General features: G+C 39.7%; 1 protein-coding gene across 5 annotated transcripts; it reads left to right on the forward strand.

Annotated features, from left to right (window-relative positions):
• Positions 1-7,988: 7,988 nt before the first annotated feature.
• Positions 7,989-17,342, forward strand: LOC147874304 (uncharacterized). 5 transcript variants are annotated; one of them, XM_087345421.1, is made up of 5 exons: positions 7,989-8,352; positions 9,128-9,283; positions 10,666-10,812; positions 14,008-14,477; positions 15,130-17,342. In XM_087345421.1, exons 2-5 carry the CDS (start codon positions 9,145-9,147, stop codon positions 15,307-15,309), a joined length of 936 nt encoding a protein of 311 aa, XP_087201547.1. In that variant the 5' UTR covers positions 7,989-8,352; positions 9,128-9,144; the 3' UTR covers positions 15,310-17,342. The 5 variants fall into 5 exon arrangements, with proteins under 5 accessions (XP_087201547.1, XP_087201548.1, XP_087201544.1 ...); XM_087345422.1 differs by having other exon boundaries at positions 15,133-17,342; XM_087345418.1 differs by having other exon boundaries at positions 7,990-8,352; positions 15,127-17,342.
• Positions 17,343-18,266: the final 924 nt, after the last annotated feature.

Raw genomic sequence — 18,266 nt, forward strand, 5'->3', positions numbered from 1 at the left:
GAACTAATGTAAAGATAAGTGAATTGCCGCGCCATCTGTTGGGAAGTAATAAACTAATGTGCCCGCGAATATTTTCTGACCCGTTTACCTCCTTGGGTATCCTATAACCCGGGTAGAAACATCAAAAACTCAGAGCTAGGTGAACTGCTCCGCCCTCTATTGACAAAGTCATGAACTAATGTAAAGATAAGTGAATTGCCGCGCCATCTGTTGGGAAGGTATAAACTAATGTACCCGCGAATATTTTCTGACCCGTTTACCTCCTTGGGTATCCTATAACCCGGATAGAAACATCAAAAACTCAGAGCCAGGTGACCTGCTCCGCCCTCTATTTGCAAAGTCATGAACTAGTAAGTGAACTCCGGCTCCATATATTAGCGAGTGCATGAACTAATGTAAAGATAAGTGAATTGCCGAGCCATCTGTTGGGAAAGTATAAACTAATGTGCCCGCGAATATTTTCTGACCCGTTTACCTCCTTGGGTATCCTATAAAGCTATGTCTACACTCGTGCGCTGTTACGTTCGTCAATGACATGCGTCTACGCATGCCTAAAGAGAGTTGAACGGCAGCAGTTTTAGCAGCGCATGCCTCATTGCACGTGTGCCCAGCCTGAGTGGGTTTTGGTTCAACACGCCGAGCGTCTCATTCTCAAGATGACGTCTTCTGAAGAAGAAACTTTGTTGTTTATCGACATTTACAGGTCGTTTCAACTGTTGTGGGACCACAACCATCGAGACTACACTAATAAAACAAAACGTAGCGATGCTTTGACTGAGATGAGCAGCAAGTTAAACATCGACGTGAAGAGTGTGAAAAACAAAATAAAAAGTTTGCGTTTATACTTTTCTAAGGAACGCCAAAAAGTGTTTAATAGAAAAAGTTGTTCGGGCGCTGAAGATAACTACTCCTCCACGTGGTTTGCCTAAAGTCTCTGCTGTTCATTACAGAGTCGATAACACCTAAGGAAAGTAACGAAGCATTGCTGAAACGAATTGCTTGGAAACTTTAAACAAATACATTAAGGACGCAAACGAATCACCGGTAGCTAAAATTCTCAGCGTTATAGCTAATTTGATCGCAACAGGTATCGCTTCTCTGAAGTGAGTGTCCTTTTTTGCGATTTTCGGCGCGACTATTTCCAAAAGCGTGTTGAAGTTTGCTCTGGACATTCGTCTAAAGTTTCTAAATAGAACCTCTTCATCGACTTCCAAATCCTTCAGAATTCCAAAATTCCGTTTCTTTAAATAATCCTTCATCCATATGCGTATTTCTTTTTCTTTCACCTGTGATAACTAAATATGCTGCACTTATGCCCATAAGTAAAGTCGCGTCTGCCATGTTCCTCTCTCCTGTTCAGAAGAATTGCCTGACAAACAACAGCATAGTGTGGACAGCTAGGGGCACATTCAACAAAGGCATGCCCTAAACGAAAGTTGAATTGAATGTTGAAAACGAAAGAGCACGAGTGTAGACATAGCTTAACACGGATAGAAACAACAAAGACTCAAGAGCTAGGTGAACTGCTCCGCCCTCTATTGGCAAAGTCATGAACTAGTAAGTGAACTGCGGCTCCATATATTAGCGAGTTCATGTACTAATGAAAAGAAAAGTGAATTGTCGCGCCATCTGTTGGGAAGGTACAAACTAATGTGCCCGCGAATATTTTCTGACTCGTTTACCTCCTTGGGTATCCTATAACCCGGATAGAAACATCAAAAACTCAGAGCTAGGTGACCTGCTCCGCCCTCTATTTGCAAAGTCATGAACTAGTAAGTGAACTGCGGCTCCATATATTAGCGAGTTCATGTACTAATGTAAAGATAAGTGAATTGCCGTGCCATCTGTTGGGGAAAGTATAAACTAATGTGCCCGCGAATATTTTCTGACCCGTTTACCTCCTTGGGTATCCTATAACCCGGATAGAAACATCAAAAAGTCAGAGCTAGGTGACCTGCTCCGCCCTCTATTTGCAAAGTCATGAACTAGTAAGTGAACTGCGGCTCCATATATTAGCGAGTTCATGTACTAATGTGAAGATAAGTGAATTGCCGTGCCATCTGTTGGGGAAAGTATAAACTAATGTGCCCGCGAATATTTTCTGACCCGTTTACCTTCTTGGGTATCTTATAACCCTGATAGAAACATCAAAAACTCAGAGCTAGGTGACCTGCTCCGCCCTCTATTTGCAAAGTCATGAACTAGTAAGTGAACTGCGGCTCCATATATTAGCGGGTGCATGAACTAATGTAAAGATAAGTGAATTGCCGTGCCATCTGTTGGGGAAAGTATAAACTAATGTGCCCGCGAATATTTTCTGACCCGTTTACCTTCTTGGGTATCCTATAACCCGGATAGAAACACTAAAATCTCAGAGTTAGGCGACCTGCTCCGCCCTCTATTGTTAAAAACGTGATCTAATGTAATTGTAAGTGAACTGCCTCTCCATATAATAGCGAGTTCATGAACTAATATAATGAAGAGTGAATTAATGTTATGTTGAAGTTCTCAGATACAATTGGCTCAGGGTTTGACAAAATCTCTTAAGGTAATTCGACGGAATAAGAATGAAGTATAATAAAGTAGGAAAGAGGTCTAGGTAGAGAAAGGAAGATGAAAAACATCATGGATAACTGAAGACATACTATAATGTATGGATGAAAGAAGAAAATACACAACTGCACGAGATGAAGAAAGAAGAAAGCAGGTTTTTGGGAAATGAAAACAACAGGGAGTTTAAAGCAGCAAAAGAAAAGTGGTTGAGAGAGAAATGTGAAAAATTTGAAAAAGAAATATTTTAGGTAAAATTGATGTTGCACACAGGAAGATCAAACAGAACTTTAGAGAAATCAAAAGTAAATGTGTTAACTTTAGAATTGCGGGTGGAAAACTACTGTTACACACAAAAGAGAGATTAGATAGATGGAAAGAATACTTTGAAGGTATGTATCTGGATGAAACATTGTCTAATATTGTGATTGAAGAAGCGAAAGATGTTATTATGGAAGAAATAGGAGATACAGTACTACGATCCGAATTTGACAGAGCTATAAATTACTTAATTTCAAATAAGGCAGTGGGGGTAGATGAAATACCTTCAGATTTATGTCTATCTATGGGGGATGTAGGAACTAGACAGTTATTCCATCTGGTGTCCAAAATATATGAGTCCAGAGATATAACATCAGATTTCCAAAAGATTATTATCTTCCCAATTCCCAAGAAAGCAAGAAGAGACAAATGTGGGAACTACCGCAAAATTAGTTAGATATTTCATGTATCAAAATTATTAACTAGAATAATGTAGATAAGAATAGAGAGGAATATAGAAGAGGCATTAGATTATGATCAGTTTTGTTTTAGAAAAATATGGGTACTTAGAAGCAATTTTGACCTTACCTTTTTTAATGGAAGGGCGGATTAAGACAAATAAAGATACAATTATGTCTTTTGTAGACTTGGAGAAGGCTCTTGACAACGTAATTATTGAATGGTATGAATAGATTACTCAATGAGCAATTCGGCTTAAGGATAGAGAAAAGTTACGAGGAGCAGCAGAAATGAGAATAATGATCCATTAAATATGAAAATTGGGAAAGACACAGTAGAAGAAGTGAATGAATTCTGTTATTTAGGAAGCAAAATCACGAAGGATGGACGAAGCTAGGAAGACATTACAAGCAGATTTAGCACAAGCGAAAAGAGCCTTCATCAAAACGAAAAGACTACTAGTGTCAAACATTGCCCTAGTAAGATTTTTCTGAAGTTATATGTGAGGAGCACAGCAAAACATGAATAGTGGGAAAGCCAGAAAGAATGTTACAAGCATTTGATATTTTGAAGATTAAGTGGACTGATAAATTACGAAATGAGCAGGTTTTAGATAGGTGAGGCGAAGGACGAGGTCTATTGAAAAATCTTAGTAGAAGGAGTGATATGATGGTGCACATATTTTGAGGCATTTACGATTTGTTAATTTGGTAATGGAAGGAACGGTTGAAGGGAAAAGTTGTAAGGTGAGACAAAGATTGGAATATGTAACGTAGATTTTTGAGGTTGTGGGCTGTAGAAAATATGTGGATATGAAGAGACTGGCGCAACATAGACGAAAATGAAGGACCGCATCAAACCTTTCGGAAGACTGTTGACAAAGAGGGAGAAGTGAATTGCCACGCTATCTGTTGGGGAAGGTATAAACTAATGTGCCCGCGAATATTTTCTAACCCATTTACCTCCTTGGGTATCCTATAACCCGGATAGAAACATCAAAAACTCAGAGCTAGGTGACCTGCTCCGCACTCTATTGGCAAAGTCATGAACTAATAAGTGAACTGCCGCGCCATATATTAGCGAGTTCATGTACTAATGTAAAGATAAGTGAATTGCCGCACCATCTGTTGGGGAAGGTATAAACTAATGTGCCCGCGAATATTTTCTGACCCGTTTACCTCCTTGGGTATCCTATAACCCGGATAGAAACATCAAAAACTCAGAGCTAGGTGGCCTGCTCCGCCCTCTATTTGCAAAGTCATGAACTAATAAATGAACTGCCGCGCCATATCTTAGCGAGTTCATGTACTAATGTCAAGATAAGTGAATTGCCGCACCATCTGTTGGGGAAGGTATAAACTAATGTGCCCGCGAATATTTTCTGACCCATTTACCTCCTTGGGTATCCTATAACCCGGATAGAAACATCAAAAACTCAGAGCTAGGTGACCTGCTCCGCCCTCTATTGGCAAAGTCATGAACTAATAAATGAACTGCCGCGCCATATCTTAGCGAGTTCATGAACTAATGTAAAGATAAGTGAATTGCCCTGCCATCTGTTGGGGAAGGTACAAACTAATGTGCCCGCGAATATTTTCTGATCCGTTTACCTCCTTGGGTATCCTATAACCCGGATAGAAACACCAAAATCTCAGAGCTAGGTGACCTGCTCTGCCCTCTATTGGCAAAGTCATGAACTAGTAAGTGAACTGCGGCTCCATATATTAGCGGGTGCATGAACTAATGTAAAGATAAGTGAATTGCCCTGCCATCTGTTGGGGAAGGTACAAACTAATGTGCCCGCGAATATTTTCTGACCCGTTTACCTCTTTGGGTAACCTATAACCCGGATAGAAACATCAAAAACTCAGAGCTAGGTGACCTGCTCTGCCCTCTATTGGCAAAGTCATGAACTAGTAAGTGAACTGCGGCTCCATATATTAGCGGGTGCATGAACTAATGTAAAGATAAGTGAATTGCCCCGCCATCTGTTGGGGAAGGTATAAACTAATGTGCCCGCGAATATTTTCTAACCCATTTACCTCCTTGGGTAACCTATAACCCGGATAGAGACATCGAGAACTTAAGGTAAAGACATGAACTAATGTAAAGATAGGTGGACTGTCGCGCCATATATTAGTGAGGGTATGAACTAATGTAAAGAAAAGGATTGCTCGACCGCAATCATTCCGATTGCAAAGCGAATATTAATAAAATCTTATGGGTTGCCGAGCCCTGTAGTCTGGTGTAAGTTTACCTGCTTTCCAGATGCCAATACTGTCTGTATCAAAAGGGCCCTTGTGATGGAAGTTTGAACCTCTCAAACGTTAGTAAACTTCCACCAGACAGTACTACAATGTAGAAGACGGGCACATTCGTATTCACCGCCCTGAATACGTCGAATATTACTTTGGATTCAATTCATTCGATTGATTCCTATATAATGAAGTGATTCTATATTTCGTTTACACAAGTTAATTAATCGATAGTTTCATTACTTTGTTTTAGGTAGGTTATCTATGGTGTAATATTTATCTGTGGTCGTTCCTGTCACTAGGTTAAATAAGTATGAAGAGTGGAGCGGTATGTGTAGGTGGTGATAATGTGGGAAGTAGTAGACATGAATTTGATATCGTTATTGGAAGAAAGTAGGGCAGATCCAACGTTAGTGACAATGGAAGCAATTGTGGTTACTGGTTTGGAACCAGTAGCCGTGGAAGAATGCCCAGAAAAGATTGGTAAAGCAGTATACGTATGCACATTTACATTAAAATATAAAATTAAAATATTTTGTGTAAAAAATATTTTGTGTATAAAATATTTTGACGAAATTATATTTATTTTGTGCTACCCCTCCCTAATGATGAGGACGGTCAATTTGTGTCTGTGGAATAAAAATCAAATTATTACAAAACTGGAAGTGATGCAAGCATATATTTTACATCATAATACCAGTCATTCATTATTCTATGTGGCTTTTCTCTCGTTCTGTCGAATGGTGCTACAGCCGAAATTGAGTCGTGGAGGCTTCCATCAAATGGAAGGCTAAAATTTTGAAAGGCAGGGACATGGTTGTGTTGCTTATGTGTGCAAACCGACAGATTGCGAAAAGAAACAACAAATTACAGAACACGTACAGTAGTATCGTGTGATGTTCTGAAATGTTCACCTCTCTTATGGTCATTTGGTCAAAATAATTTGAACATACGTAAATCTATACGCATAAAATCGATCGTTGGAACAGAGTACTGTAATGTGACCTTTTATTCCCTCCCCCCCCCCCCGTGGTTCCCCAAATGTCACTGATAAGTTCTAGGGCTTCTCGGCCACGGTGACTAAAAATTTATAGAACAGTCCATAACACCAAATGCGTATTAATTGTATATGCATATAAATTTTTCATTGAATACTAATGTTTTCAATTTTCCTTTCATCCGTGAATAATAATCGTTTAAGTCTCTACGTATGGAACAGATCGTCAACAAAATATTATCATATCACCTTACGAAATGTTCGAAGTAAAAGCGGCCATACACGCTCACAAGTCAGACTGTGGAGTTTGAAAATTTTCAGGTAACTTCATACACCATTCAGTTAAACAGCACATTTGGCCTGTGGCGTGTTAGAAGGCACGTAAGAGACCGTGTGAGGCACAGACCGCGTTCGTCAGAGACACAGTACATCAGAGACAGTCCGACGGCGATCTGTCCTGCATGGCATCAGGTGGGGTGGAATTTGAAAGAAATTTTGAATTTTTTTTCAAAATTGTCGAAAAATAAAAAAAAAACACTGGAAATTGTCCAAAAAGCGTACAAAACCAAAAATTCTTGAAAAATTCCACTTCCACAATTTTTTCAAAATTTTCAAAAAAAAATTTCAAAAATTTCAAAAAATTTTGGTTTTGTGTGCTTTTCAGACAATTTCCAGCGTTTTTTGATTTTTCGAAAATTTTGAAGATTTTTTCAAAACTCTCACCATGCCAGAATTACTTTTCTTCATCAATTAATTTATTACACTTACTCGCACTGCGTAAACTAGCTGAGGAAATCCTTTAAATGCACAGCCGAATTAATTAGTTAAATACGAAATTCGGACGCATTTATTTCAGTACGACAAATTGTACTCAACAGTCCTGCCCTCCCCCATACGTGCAGTTATAACTGAGCAAATCGGCACTGGGGAGGAGCAGCTGAATAAAAAGCCGAGTGTGTAGCTGTCACAGTGGTCTCTGCAACATGTAACCACAGTTATTAACGTCCGTACACAGAATGTGACAGAAGACCTTGGTTCAAATCTCAGCCGTGGTTTTCATCAGTCCCTCCAGGAAAATGCAGGGATGCGACCTTAAATTTGGCCACAACCATTTCCACGTCTATACAATTCATGACTCCAACGCCGTGTTTTCTAGATACTAGAAGCGTCGTTAAATAAACAAATCAAAACGAAAGAAAATGCGTTCAAGTCATGGATGTCCTTCTCCATGTTGTTAGGACTTCAACAAAAGTCTACATTTCTAAGTTTACACTACTTGTGAATGCATTTATAACCGTCCTGCTTTACATCAAGCCCCAAACTACTTAATTAGACATAATAAATGGCACATCTTATTAGCATGATTGATACAAAAACTTTTAATGTCTTTCAGTGATTTTAGAGGTAGTCGGAATGTTTCTGTGCGCGTCCCGACTATCACTTTTCTGAATGCGACTACACCATTTACACTCTCTGCATTTTCCACACAAATGCAGTGCAAAATGGCGCTTGTTGTGGTTATTTTAAGTGTCTTCTTGCTCATACTTTTTGCTGTTAATAAACAGTGACAGATGTTTTAGTGACGTAACAATGAAACAGGTGTGCGACTGTCAACAATACAAACTCTTAGTCCCGGAAATTTAATTATTGCATGTTTACGTGTCCCAACAATATAAAGTGAGCAGTTGAAACGATTGTTTCAAAATAGTGTGGATCATTGCATTGTCAGACAGCGAAGGTGAAACATTACAAGAAGTCAAGTTGTGAAAGTGTGAATTAATTAACGAAGACTACATCGATAAAAGAAACAAACGAGTGTTGCTGAAAAACGTGAGTCGAGAATCTCGCCCAAAACTGGATAACACGTTTGATATTGTGCTGTTTGAGAAACATACATAAGCAGAAAATAACGACAGCGTGTACCAGAGTACACGGGGTTTAAAGGTGTTTTGAATCATTCTGTTGTGTAGCCTCGCAGCTGTATATTAATCGTAAGGAATATAAATTTAGAACTTTCTAAAATTTGTAAATTTATTTTGCTTAACAAGGGGGATGTATGTTGCAGAGAAGTGTTGCAGATATTATGTGTATTATGGTAGGGAATACACATTCAGAGATTGTTAAAAGTTGTTTTCTGTCTTCTGTATATTCTTCTAACGGAAAGTGATTGTAGAGAGAACATTTGATATTCTGAGGACCCTTGTTTTGTGTTATGGATTAATCAATAACTGACTTGTATCGTGTAATAGAAACTCTGAAATGTTTCATAACTTGCTAATTTTAAAGCGAAACCATTCATTAAAGAAAGTGCATGTTATTTTACACAACCTTATTTTGTGTTTCAATAAATGTAGTCTTCCTAAAATCTTCTGTGACAAATGTAAATGAATAGCAGTGCAACTCACAAACAGCCAATGCACACATGATTTTATGTGTGACTGAAGTTTACAGATTTCAAAGTTGAGACAAATGTTTAACAATAAATATTAAGTAAGATTTGAGGTTTTCACAGCGGTGAGTATGAAGATTTCTTCAATAAATATTAACTTTATGAAGTTGCAGAGAATTCTTGGATTATAAAATGCTGCATTCTGTGTGTCCTCAGGTTAATCCTCTACGTAAATGGGACCATTTGATGTCACACGTTCTCGTCTCGTGAGGGAATTGAAAGGAATCTTCAAAACTCTGACTGATAGAAATGGAGCATTAAACGAGAAGTGTATAATGCTGGAAAAACAGATCGGGATATTCAGTGCAGACAGTAAGTATGGTGGAATTCTGTGTATGTACTGAGTCGAAGGGTGCAGGCTATAAATCACATCAGTATGATATTCTGTCAATTACGATGTTAATGCATGTTTTTCTAGATGTCCAGATGTGCCCCCCAGACCCCTCTTCCAGTCACCTTCAGTAATTGTTCGTTACTTCTGTATTTTGTATGGTTTTGGCTGTTGGAGTCGGGAAGGCAGTGGGAAATCGGAAAACTGTGAACAGAATTGTAACAAGAATTTCCCAGATTTAACCCACTCATAATTTCTCGTAGAAAACAATTTTTTTATAGTCTTTCTCAGACATTTTAAATTTTCTGGATTTCAGAAAATCATTGTAGCTTATATTATGATTCTGTCCTGCATTCAGGTGATGAATTATGTTCGTTTAATTTTCTCTCTGCGAGTTGTGACCAAGAATAATTTTTTCCTGCGCCTGAGGCATGTGTGTTGAGGAGGAGCTCTGTCTGATGGGCCCCGCGGGGTAAATACCCTCCCCTCTTTGGTGAAGGCTGAATCAGAGGCAGACTGTTTGACGCCTTCTTCGATAGGACAAATGTTTTCCGGTGACCAGCGTGCAAATCCTAGTTGTAAACTCTGCAAGTGGAAATTCGTGATGCATTAACGTAAGAGACAATGAATGGGCTTTCTAAGAAATGGTTCACTCAGCTGGAATTGACTCATAAACTGAACGTGGAAGACAAGTGAATATTTCATCATGGGTGGAAGAATTAGAATTTCAAAATTACAAATTGTCGATACATTTCATTCTTTGTAACCAAACATTCAAACTTGTTTTTAAACTCAGTCCATTTCCTCCTCCTCATTTTCTGTATAACTGGTCCATGTATCAGAGCTCTCTCCCACACCGTAAATAGAAGCAACAGGTTCTTCAAAAAACTTGGTGACTACTCACGGGACCAAGTGGTCTCGCATCCCAGATGTCAATGATCTCAATTGACCGTGCGATGAGGACAGTGGATCTGGGTATTTACTCTTCACACAGGTGTCAAAACATTCGCAAATTAAAATTACTTTTGTTTGCATGACATTTTCGACAATTTCTGATGTAAGAAATTGTGTATGTCATTGGGCGTAATTTTTAATTTTGAGTGTTCAGTATCACACAAGAGATTTTAATGTTTCTGTTCTAAATAGTCGTGGTTTGTTATGCTAATATTTAACAGCTTAGACAACAATTTGTGGTGGAGATAGGCAATGCTCGAAGAAAATTTATGCTTGTCTTGACAATTTTATTAACCTCATACCTATATGAAAATGTTGATATTTCCTGTAAAACTTGGTTTGTGTTTCGTGAAATACCGTCACAAGGGGAATTCAACAGACCATTTGATGCAGTCATGAATTGTTGCAGAGACCGAGCTGAAGAACCAACTCAGTTACGGAAGATCTCTGGTGGAGAAACATGAAGCCTGTCTTCATGATGAGATAGAAGAGCAAAATAAATTTCAAGAGCAGATGTCTCAGCTGGAACAGCAGGTCACGGAACTCCTCTTAGAGAGTATGTATAGTTTTATTCTATTTAAGTACTGAGTCGAAGAGTACAGGCTAAAAATTGCCTCAGTATGAAATTATTTTCATTACCATGTTACCGCTTGTCCCTTTAGAAATCTCATTATTTTGTTCTACTTAACTTTTTTCTGCCATCTGAGTTAGAGATTAATTTATGCTTCCAGAGAAGAAGCGAGTTTGCTCTCATGTTTTGAAATTCAGCTTTTGGAGATTGACGTCAAATGTTTCGAAATTGTCTGTTTTAGAAAACATTTCAGTTACCATCGTTGCCCTGAAGAAGGCAACTCCATTGTTATTGGAAATGTGGGAAAATTTTCAAGGTTTTACTTATCTCATTCCCGAAAGGTGACGTTATACATTTATCTCCATCTGTAAGAATCCAAGGACAGGAACTATTACATTTTGTTCCGTGGTTCCGATAAGAGTGATCAATGTTTATGGCGTATTTGGTAGGAGTCGTAACTCTGGAAACGTGTCATGTGACATCTCTTCTGCGTGCTGGGGCACTCTGGTATGGATGCCCTTTCATGGGTATTCGTACTTTCAGTGTAACGTCACAAAGCAGGATCTTCCTTCTTCAGGAGGAAATAGTTGCTGTGCTAGTCAATAAATTTCACACCTCCTGTGGAACCCAATGTTTTATTTCCCTGTTTACAAAGTTCACAGTTAGGAGCCAGGTGAATACAGGATTTTGTTGACATTCATTTTAATATTTTCCTCGCTTTTTTACCAAAGTTGTGCGTGTAGTCCCTTCCCTTCAGGTCTCCTGAACAGAAATTTGTATGCATTTCTCATCTGACCCAAGGGTACTCCATTTCCCACTCACATCATCCTCTTTGATCGTATCCTTTTAGGGGAGAATGTGCATTAAAATACTCCGTGTAATGTTCTTCTGCCTTCCTGCTACCAGTCTTTGCACCTCAAGTCCAAAAATTCTTCTCACCACCCTGTTCTGAAACTCTCTGTGTCTGTGTTCTGCCCTTAAATTGTGAGACAAAATTTTACGCCAGTGCATTATAACAACCTTAATTATTTTTGTGTCACATAATCTTAGTTTTATATAGCAGATGGGAGGGCAAAACAGTGGATTGTGAATTGTTTGGTAAGAAACATTTTCCATGTTTAATATGCTCTAATTTTTTGTGAAGATTGCAGTTTCGATGGGATACAGTCATTTCCAGAATGTTTGACGTTTTCCAAGACTTAGCACATCTTCGTGTGTGCTTTTCAAAATGCACAAAATTTTTGCATATCGGACATTGGTGGCAGGGGTCAAATTTCTTCGATTGTTCCCACAATTAGATTTCTTTACTTCCATATGAAGACCGATGCAGAGGCTAGCCTTCTAATGCCATGCATCTTTTTATTTAGACAAGAGTTTGCGAATGCGCAATCTGCGATTCCGAATGGTGAAGACTACAGATTCTGATTAGGGACATATCTAACTAGCAGCATAGTTCTTAATTGTGAATGCATAATATGTGTGCTTATGAGATCTTGCTAATTTTAGTGTCACCTGCAGCCTTTAAATTTTCATGTTTTTAATAAACATATTTCAACATGCAGTTTATAAAAACAGTCTCAGACTACTCTGTACACTGCATGAGACATGGGTTACTGGTCTCCAGAAAACCCACTCATCTTTTTCCATCTTCCTGTTCATAAAAGTTTGGGATCCGATAATCCAAGAGAGATGACGTCTAAAGAAATTATTCTCCTCGATTCAAGTCATTGTTTCATATGTACGAGGGTCGCTCATTAAGTAATGCCCCACATTTTTTTTCTCAGCCAATAATGAAGATAGAAAAGTGTACTTTTACATGCTTGAGATTTGATGTTTCCCGCGTTCGTGTACGGAGTTTCAAATGATTCCAACCGATGGCGGAGCTGTAGTGAACTGTTAAAATGGCGTCTGTGAACGACTCTCGTTACAAGCAATGAGCTGTAATTGAATTCCTTGTTGCTGAAAAAGAAACGGTGGTGAACATTCATAAACGTTTGTGTGCTGTGTATGGAAGCTGTGCAGTCGATAGGAGCACCGTTGGTCGCTGGGCTAAGAGAGTTAAAGCTTCAGGAAGTGAAGAAACCGAGCTCCGTGATCTGCCGCGCTCTGGGCGTCCTGCCACAGCCACCACTCCAGACATGTTGAACCGCGCGGATGCCATTATTCGTGAGGATCGGCGCATCACAACTCGACAATTGGCCCAACAGCTTTCAGTCAGCAATGGAAGTGTGATTGCAATTATCCAGGCTCTCGCATATTCGAAGGTGTGCGCAAGATGGGTTCCACGAAGTCTCACAGCAGACCACAGGATTCAAAGGAAAACGATTTCTTCTGAATTGTTGGAGCGTTTTGATGCTGAGGGAGAGGTCTTTCTGTCCCGGATCATTACAGGTGACGAAACCTGGATACACCACTTTGAGCCAGAGACAAAAAGGCAGTCAATGGAGTGGCATCATCCTCAATCACCGAGAAAGAAGAAATTCAAGACAACTCCCTCCGCCGGAAAAGTCATGATGACTGTCTTTTGGGACAGTGATGGGGTCATTCTTGTGGATGTGATGCCAAGAGGTGCGACCATCAATTCAGACGCGTACATCAGGACCCTGAAAACCCTCAAGAAGCGTTTTCGACGAGTTCGGCCTCACAAGCATCCAGCAGAAATTTTGCTCCTGCACGACAATGCACGCCCTCACACAAGTCTGAGAACCCGGGAAGAAATCACCAAATTGGGTTGGACGGTGCTACCCCATCCACCCTACAGTCCAGATCTGGCACCCTCCGACTTCCATCTCTTTGGGCCACTTAAAGATGCTATCCGCGGAACAAGATTTGAAGATGACGAGAGCGTGATTCAAGCAGTGAGGACATGGCTACGTGCACAGGACAAGAGCTGGTACCGGCAAGGCATGCATGCACTTGTTCCACGCTGGCGTAAAACCGTACAAGTTGATGGGGACTATGTGGAAAAATAGTATGTGTAAAGGAAACATTGATTTATATTGTCACTAAATTTGAGCCATCTTGAATAAATATGTTCTGAGGAAAAAAATGTGGGGCATTACTTAATGAGCGACCCTCGTATATAGCTGTGTAGAAATGTTGCTGTTTACTCCAAGACAAAGTTTTTTATACACTCACAAGAGGAATTTTACAATTTAAAATAATTATCAAATGTTACAGACTGTACAGCCACATTGCTCTTGGATGCAGACAAAGTGTACACTAGCAGCTTGTTGCAAGTGGCAGATCGGCAGAGAAAGGAAATTGATCACCTGAAAAGTCTAATTTTGTCGCAAGAAGTGTACATCTTGAACTTGAAGCAGCAGGTCAACAGTCAAGTTGAAGGCCAAATCGACAATGAGGTTGAAGGCCAGATTCACGACCACGTCGAAAGTCAGTTCAACGATCAGGTCGAAGGCCAGTTTGAAGGTGAGATTGGTGACAATGTTGTTGGCCAGGTGGATGCTACAGCCTCAGCTCTTGGCGTGACGGAAGCCCGTACCACTGCCGAGGAATCAGCTGCTGTCACTGCATCGGCAGAAGACGCGGGTCTTGTCGAGGAGATCGGCTGTAGGGACACAAAGACAGAGAGTAACAGAAGAAGGAGGATGAGATACAAGATGAGCTTGAAGAAGATGGAAGCAGCACAGGTTTGTATTGACCCTGAATAGTCTGAGATTCGACGTAACAGACGTGTTTGGAGGCTTCAGTTACTGTTACAAGATTTCAAATGTTGAATTTGTGTCACTTGCTAGATTAATTTGTCAGGTTTGCTTTTATAAATTGATGATTTTCATTGAATAAAAATATCTTTTTTATGTTGCGGTTGAACAGCTGTAAAAAATCATTGCTCAAATAAAAGAATCAGTTACAATTTTAAGAAAAGTAGAGCAGAGTGCTCCTTTTGGAGCTCCTCGGGGGGTTGGTTAAGTTTTTAAAACCCCCCGAATGGAGGGTTAAAACACTTTGTGGGGTTGGTTGCGTTTTAAAATCTTTGGTAAGACACTAAACTAACCCCCCCAAATGGGAGTTTAAAACACTTGGTTAGTTTAGTGTCTTATTCAAGTGTTTTAACCCCTGAATGAGCAGTATGACTTGAATAAATATTATTAGTAGTATCAGATTCCCTTGTTGATGTTGGTAACGTCTTTCACTTTTCTTCATTTCTTAAATAGTTCTGATGTTTTAGTTCTTTACGTCGCTGTTCGGAGGCGATGTGCTGCTTCTGGAACAGTGATCATGCGACTGTCTTGGTAGTTGGTGATGCATTATTTCTTTACTCGGCATTGTTGTGTTCAGAAGGAGGAGGAGGAGGAGGAGGACATGTCTGCAGACTCAGGAACTGTAATAACTGAAGAGGCAGAAGCAACAAGTACAATTTCTACCGATGGAGCAGATGCCATCTCTGCAGATGCACTGAACATCACAATTGCTGTGGATTCTTTGAGGTGCACAGACAAAGAGGGTACGTGTAAAGAATAGCGCATTTCATTAGGGGCATGCGCTGGCCAAGGCGTGAGTGGAGGATAAATGTGCCAGGGCTGAGAACTATAAGCTATATCAAATATAATTTTGTTTTTCTATAATCAGTTCCTATTCTGGACTGCTATAAATTAATATTCATGTGTGTTACATAAAATTTTGCTGTCAGACTAGAAAATAGCATAAAGTTCATGCCAGATGAACGGCTCTCCGTGTGTCAAGTATAAAACGTGTTAATCCTTATGTATAGGCACGTTTATGACAAAGTTTTAAAACTGCCCTTTTGTCTTCTTGCTCATAGCATGTAATAACTCTGTCATTAAATTTGATATCTTAGAGTTTTTCTACAATTTGTCACAATGTTTGGTTAAAATAAAGAAAGAGTAAGAGACACTACACAAAAACTAAGTCGCATTTCTGCATGCAAAAGTGTTGAACGCCTTTGTGTGGCAATTCTCGGAGAGATCCACCATCTGTGAAGCAACGTGGAGCACACTCATGTGATACAGGTTCCACACACTTGTCCCATGACCTCTGACCAATCTGATGTCACTGGCACTATTGTCAGGGTCAGCGTCACATTTTGTCCTGTCAAAGAGCCCCTCAATAGTGGTTATGCTACTGGTAAGAGATCATTTATGAATTGAGAATCTGGAGGCAATGATAAAGCAAAGAATGCAGACAGTGCTAAAAATGTATCTGGGTCTTTCTTCATGGAGAACGCGTTTTGAAATGAGTGCATATCATAATTTTGCTGTTTGTTTTTGCTACAAGTCTGATTCGAATGTTAGTTGAATGGAAGAAACACAGGGCCTTGTTTTTTGTGCTGCAGTATTTTTTTTTATTTGTAGTGTTCTGTCTGACGACAGGTCCATATATTATGAACAGGATCCTTCCAACCTCTTCAGGTTGTCAGGGACCTGCTCATACATATATACATTCTTGGCAGAGATGATCAGAAGTGGTTTGCCATTGCCTTCTTCTGTGTGTGAGTGGAGTAATTGTTGGGATGCCACGGAGGAAAACTCCGTGTTGCCTAGACCACGGCCTTGCCCAACACAAGTAATAAATTCGAACCCGAGACCCCAGGATTACAAGGCCAGCGTTCTAACCGCTAGACCACCTCATCTTATTATTATTTAGTGTTCTGTCTGAGGACAGGTCCATATGAACAGGAGCCTTCCATCCTTTTCTCGGACTGGGACCTGTTCATCTACGTTCTTGGCAGATGATCCAGAAGTGGTTTGCCATTGCCTTCTTCTGTGTGTGAATGGAGTAATTGTTGGGATGCCACGGAGAAACCAGGGAAGCCCCCGGAGGAAAACTCCGTGATGCCTAGACCACGGCCTTGCCCAACACAAGTTATAAATTTGAGCACCACCGGGAATTGAACCCGGGACCCCAGGCTTACAAGGCTAGTGTTCTGACCGCTAGACCACCGTGGAAGGTCGCTGCAGTATATGCAATGAAAATTGATATCACTCAACAGCGACAGTCCTTTGTAAACAACCTACTTCCCACAAGAATTCGTATCTTGGAAGATTTCAAACTTTCCAGTTGATTGCTTTTGAAAACCCATTAAATTAACACGTAATGGTCGGTGTCAGTCAGCCGTCTCTGAATGGACAGTCAGCAGATATACTTGACTGTAGTCCTTCATCAAGAAACAACCGGTCTGATAATGCGTCTGTGAATTTTTCACTGTTGACAACCAGATCTTATGATGTGGCAATGTGCACTTCTCCGCCCCCATTATGATTACTAATTTAACTTAAATTCCCATTTAAAAAATGTTGGCTTGAAAATATCTTTGCTTCCCACCATTGCATCGAAATCTTCAAATGAAATTTTCATGTATTATTTCGGGAGTTGATTGAATATAGAATCTGGTTCCTTTCTGAATGAACAGACAGCACCTCAGAGGGCGGTGCAGATGTATTCAAGGTAAATTATTTTGTAAGCTTACTTGCATGTGAGGTAGCTCTCTGTTATTGGTTGTATTGAAATCAATATTAAAATGTAATAATTTGCTAGATCAAATTCATTCTTGTCCCATGTGACTTCCTGTATTCCCACTAAGTCTGACTTTTATTTTCCTAGACTTCCTGATGTTAATTTCAAGGAGCCTGACTCTTGACATTCCAGGTTCAAAATTTCATGCATAATTTTCATTTCTTACATAATTTCAAACAGTGTGATACCATACATGAAATACGTATATTTTCAAAGAGATTTTCTTGTATTTCGTTCATGAAAAACTTTGTCCATATAAGCATTAGGAATAGCAGGAAAAGGCTACAACCTGCCCTACTCCTGAGATGCTGACAGCCTCATAAGATGCAATGGTAATGCAAATATTGTCTGTATGTATATTTTTTCTTTTATTTACTTATTTATTTTCTGAATAACACCTGCCAGTGGCTCCACGATATACAAATACATGTTCATTTTCTTCTCACTGACCAAATCTCTTCAAAAGCAGTAATTGTCTTGGTATTTGATGTAACATACGCTGTAACAGATGTGGATGAGTTTGTACCCAAATCAGTGGGTATGGGGACTGGCACCCCTAAGCTACCTAGTGCCTTTGGGGGATAGCTGGGTCACCCTACCTCCGGGGGCTGTAAATACGGAGGTCTGGCATGCTGGATGGACTCATTCACGGCAGAATGGCAAACAGATTGTCTGTGAATGAAGAATTTAATGGAAGAAGCTTTTCAAGAAGGACAGGGCCCACTCAGGGTATATATGTACCTAATACGACTTAATTACTACCCCTCATAAGTTGGTTTCAAGAGTGAGGAATACTTACTGTTAGATCATTCTTGAGTGATTCTCCAAAACAGTAGCGTACAGTGTGCGTGAATAATGTGTAAATGTATTTATATAGAACGAGGACACACAAGTATCTTTGAGAAAGAACTTACATGAAATACCAATGAAACCTCAAATCTTAT

The sequence above is a fragment of the Zootermopsis nevadensis genome, unplaced genomic scaffold (genome assembly GCF_977971745.1).
Source record: "Zootermopsis nevadensis isolate Lab colony 2312 unplaced genomic scaffold, Znev_1.0 Znev_ptg000009l, whole genome shotgun sequence".
Taxonomy (NCBI): domain Eukaryota; kingdom Metazoa; phylum Arthropoda; class Insecta; order Blattodea; family Termopsidae; genus Zootermopsis; species Zootermopsis nevadensis.

Excerpts from the sequence above, each read along its gene's own strand:
- LOC147874304 (XM_087345418.1), top strand. The coding sequence starts at position 9,145 with ATGGGACCATTTGATGTCACACGTTCTCGTCTCGTGAGGGAATTGAAA. Across the intron at positions 9,284-10,665 it reads CGGGATATTCAGTGCAGACA|AGACCGAGCTGAAGAACCAA; the intron begins GTAAGTATGGTG and ends GAATTGTTGCAG. Across the intron at positions 14,478-15,126 it reads AGAAGATGGAAGCAGCACAG|AAGGAGGAGGAGGAGGAGGA; the intron begins GTTTGTATTGAC and ends TGTTGTGTTCAG.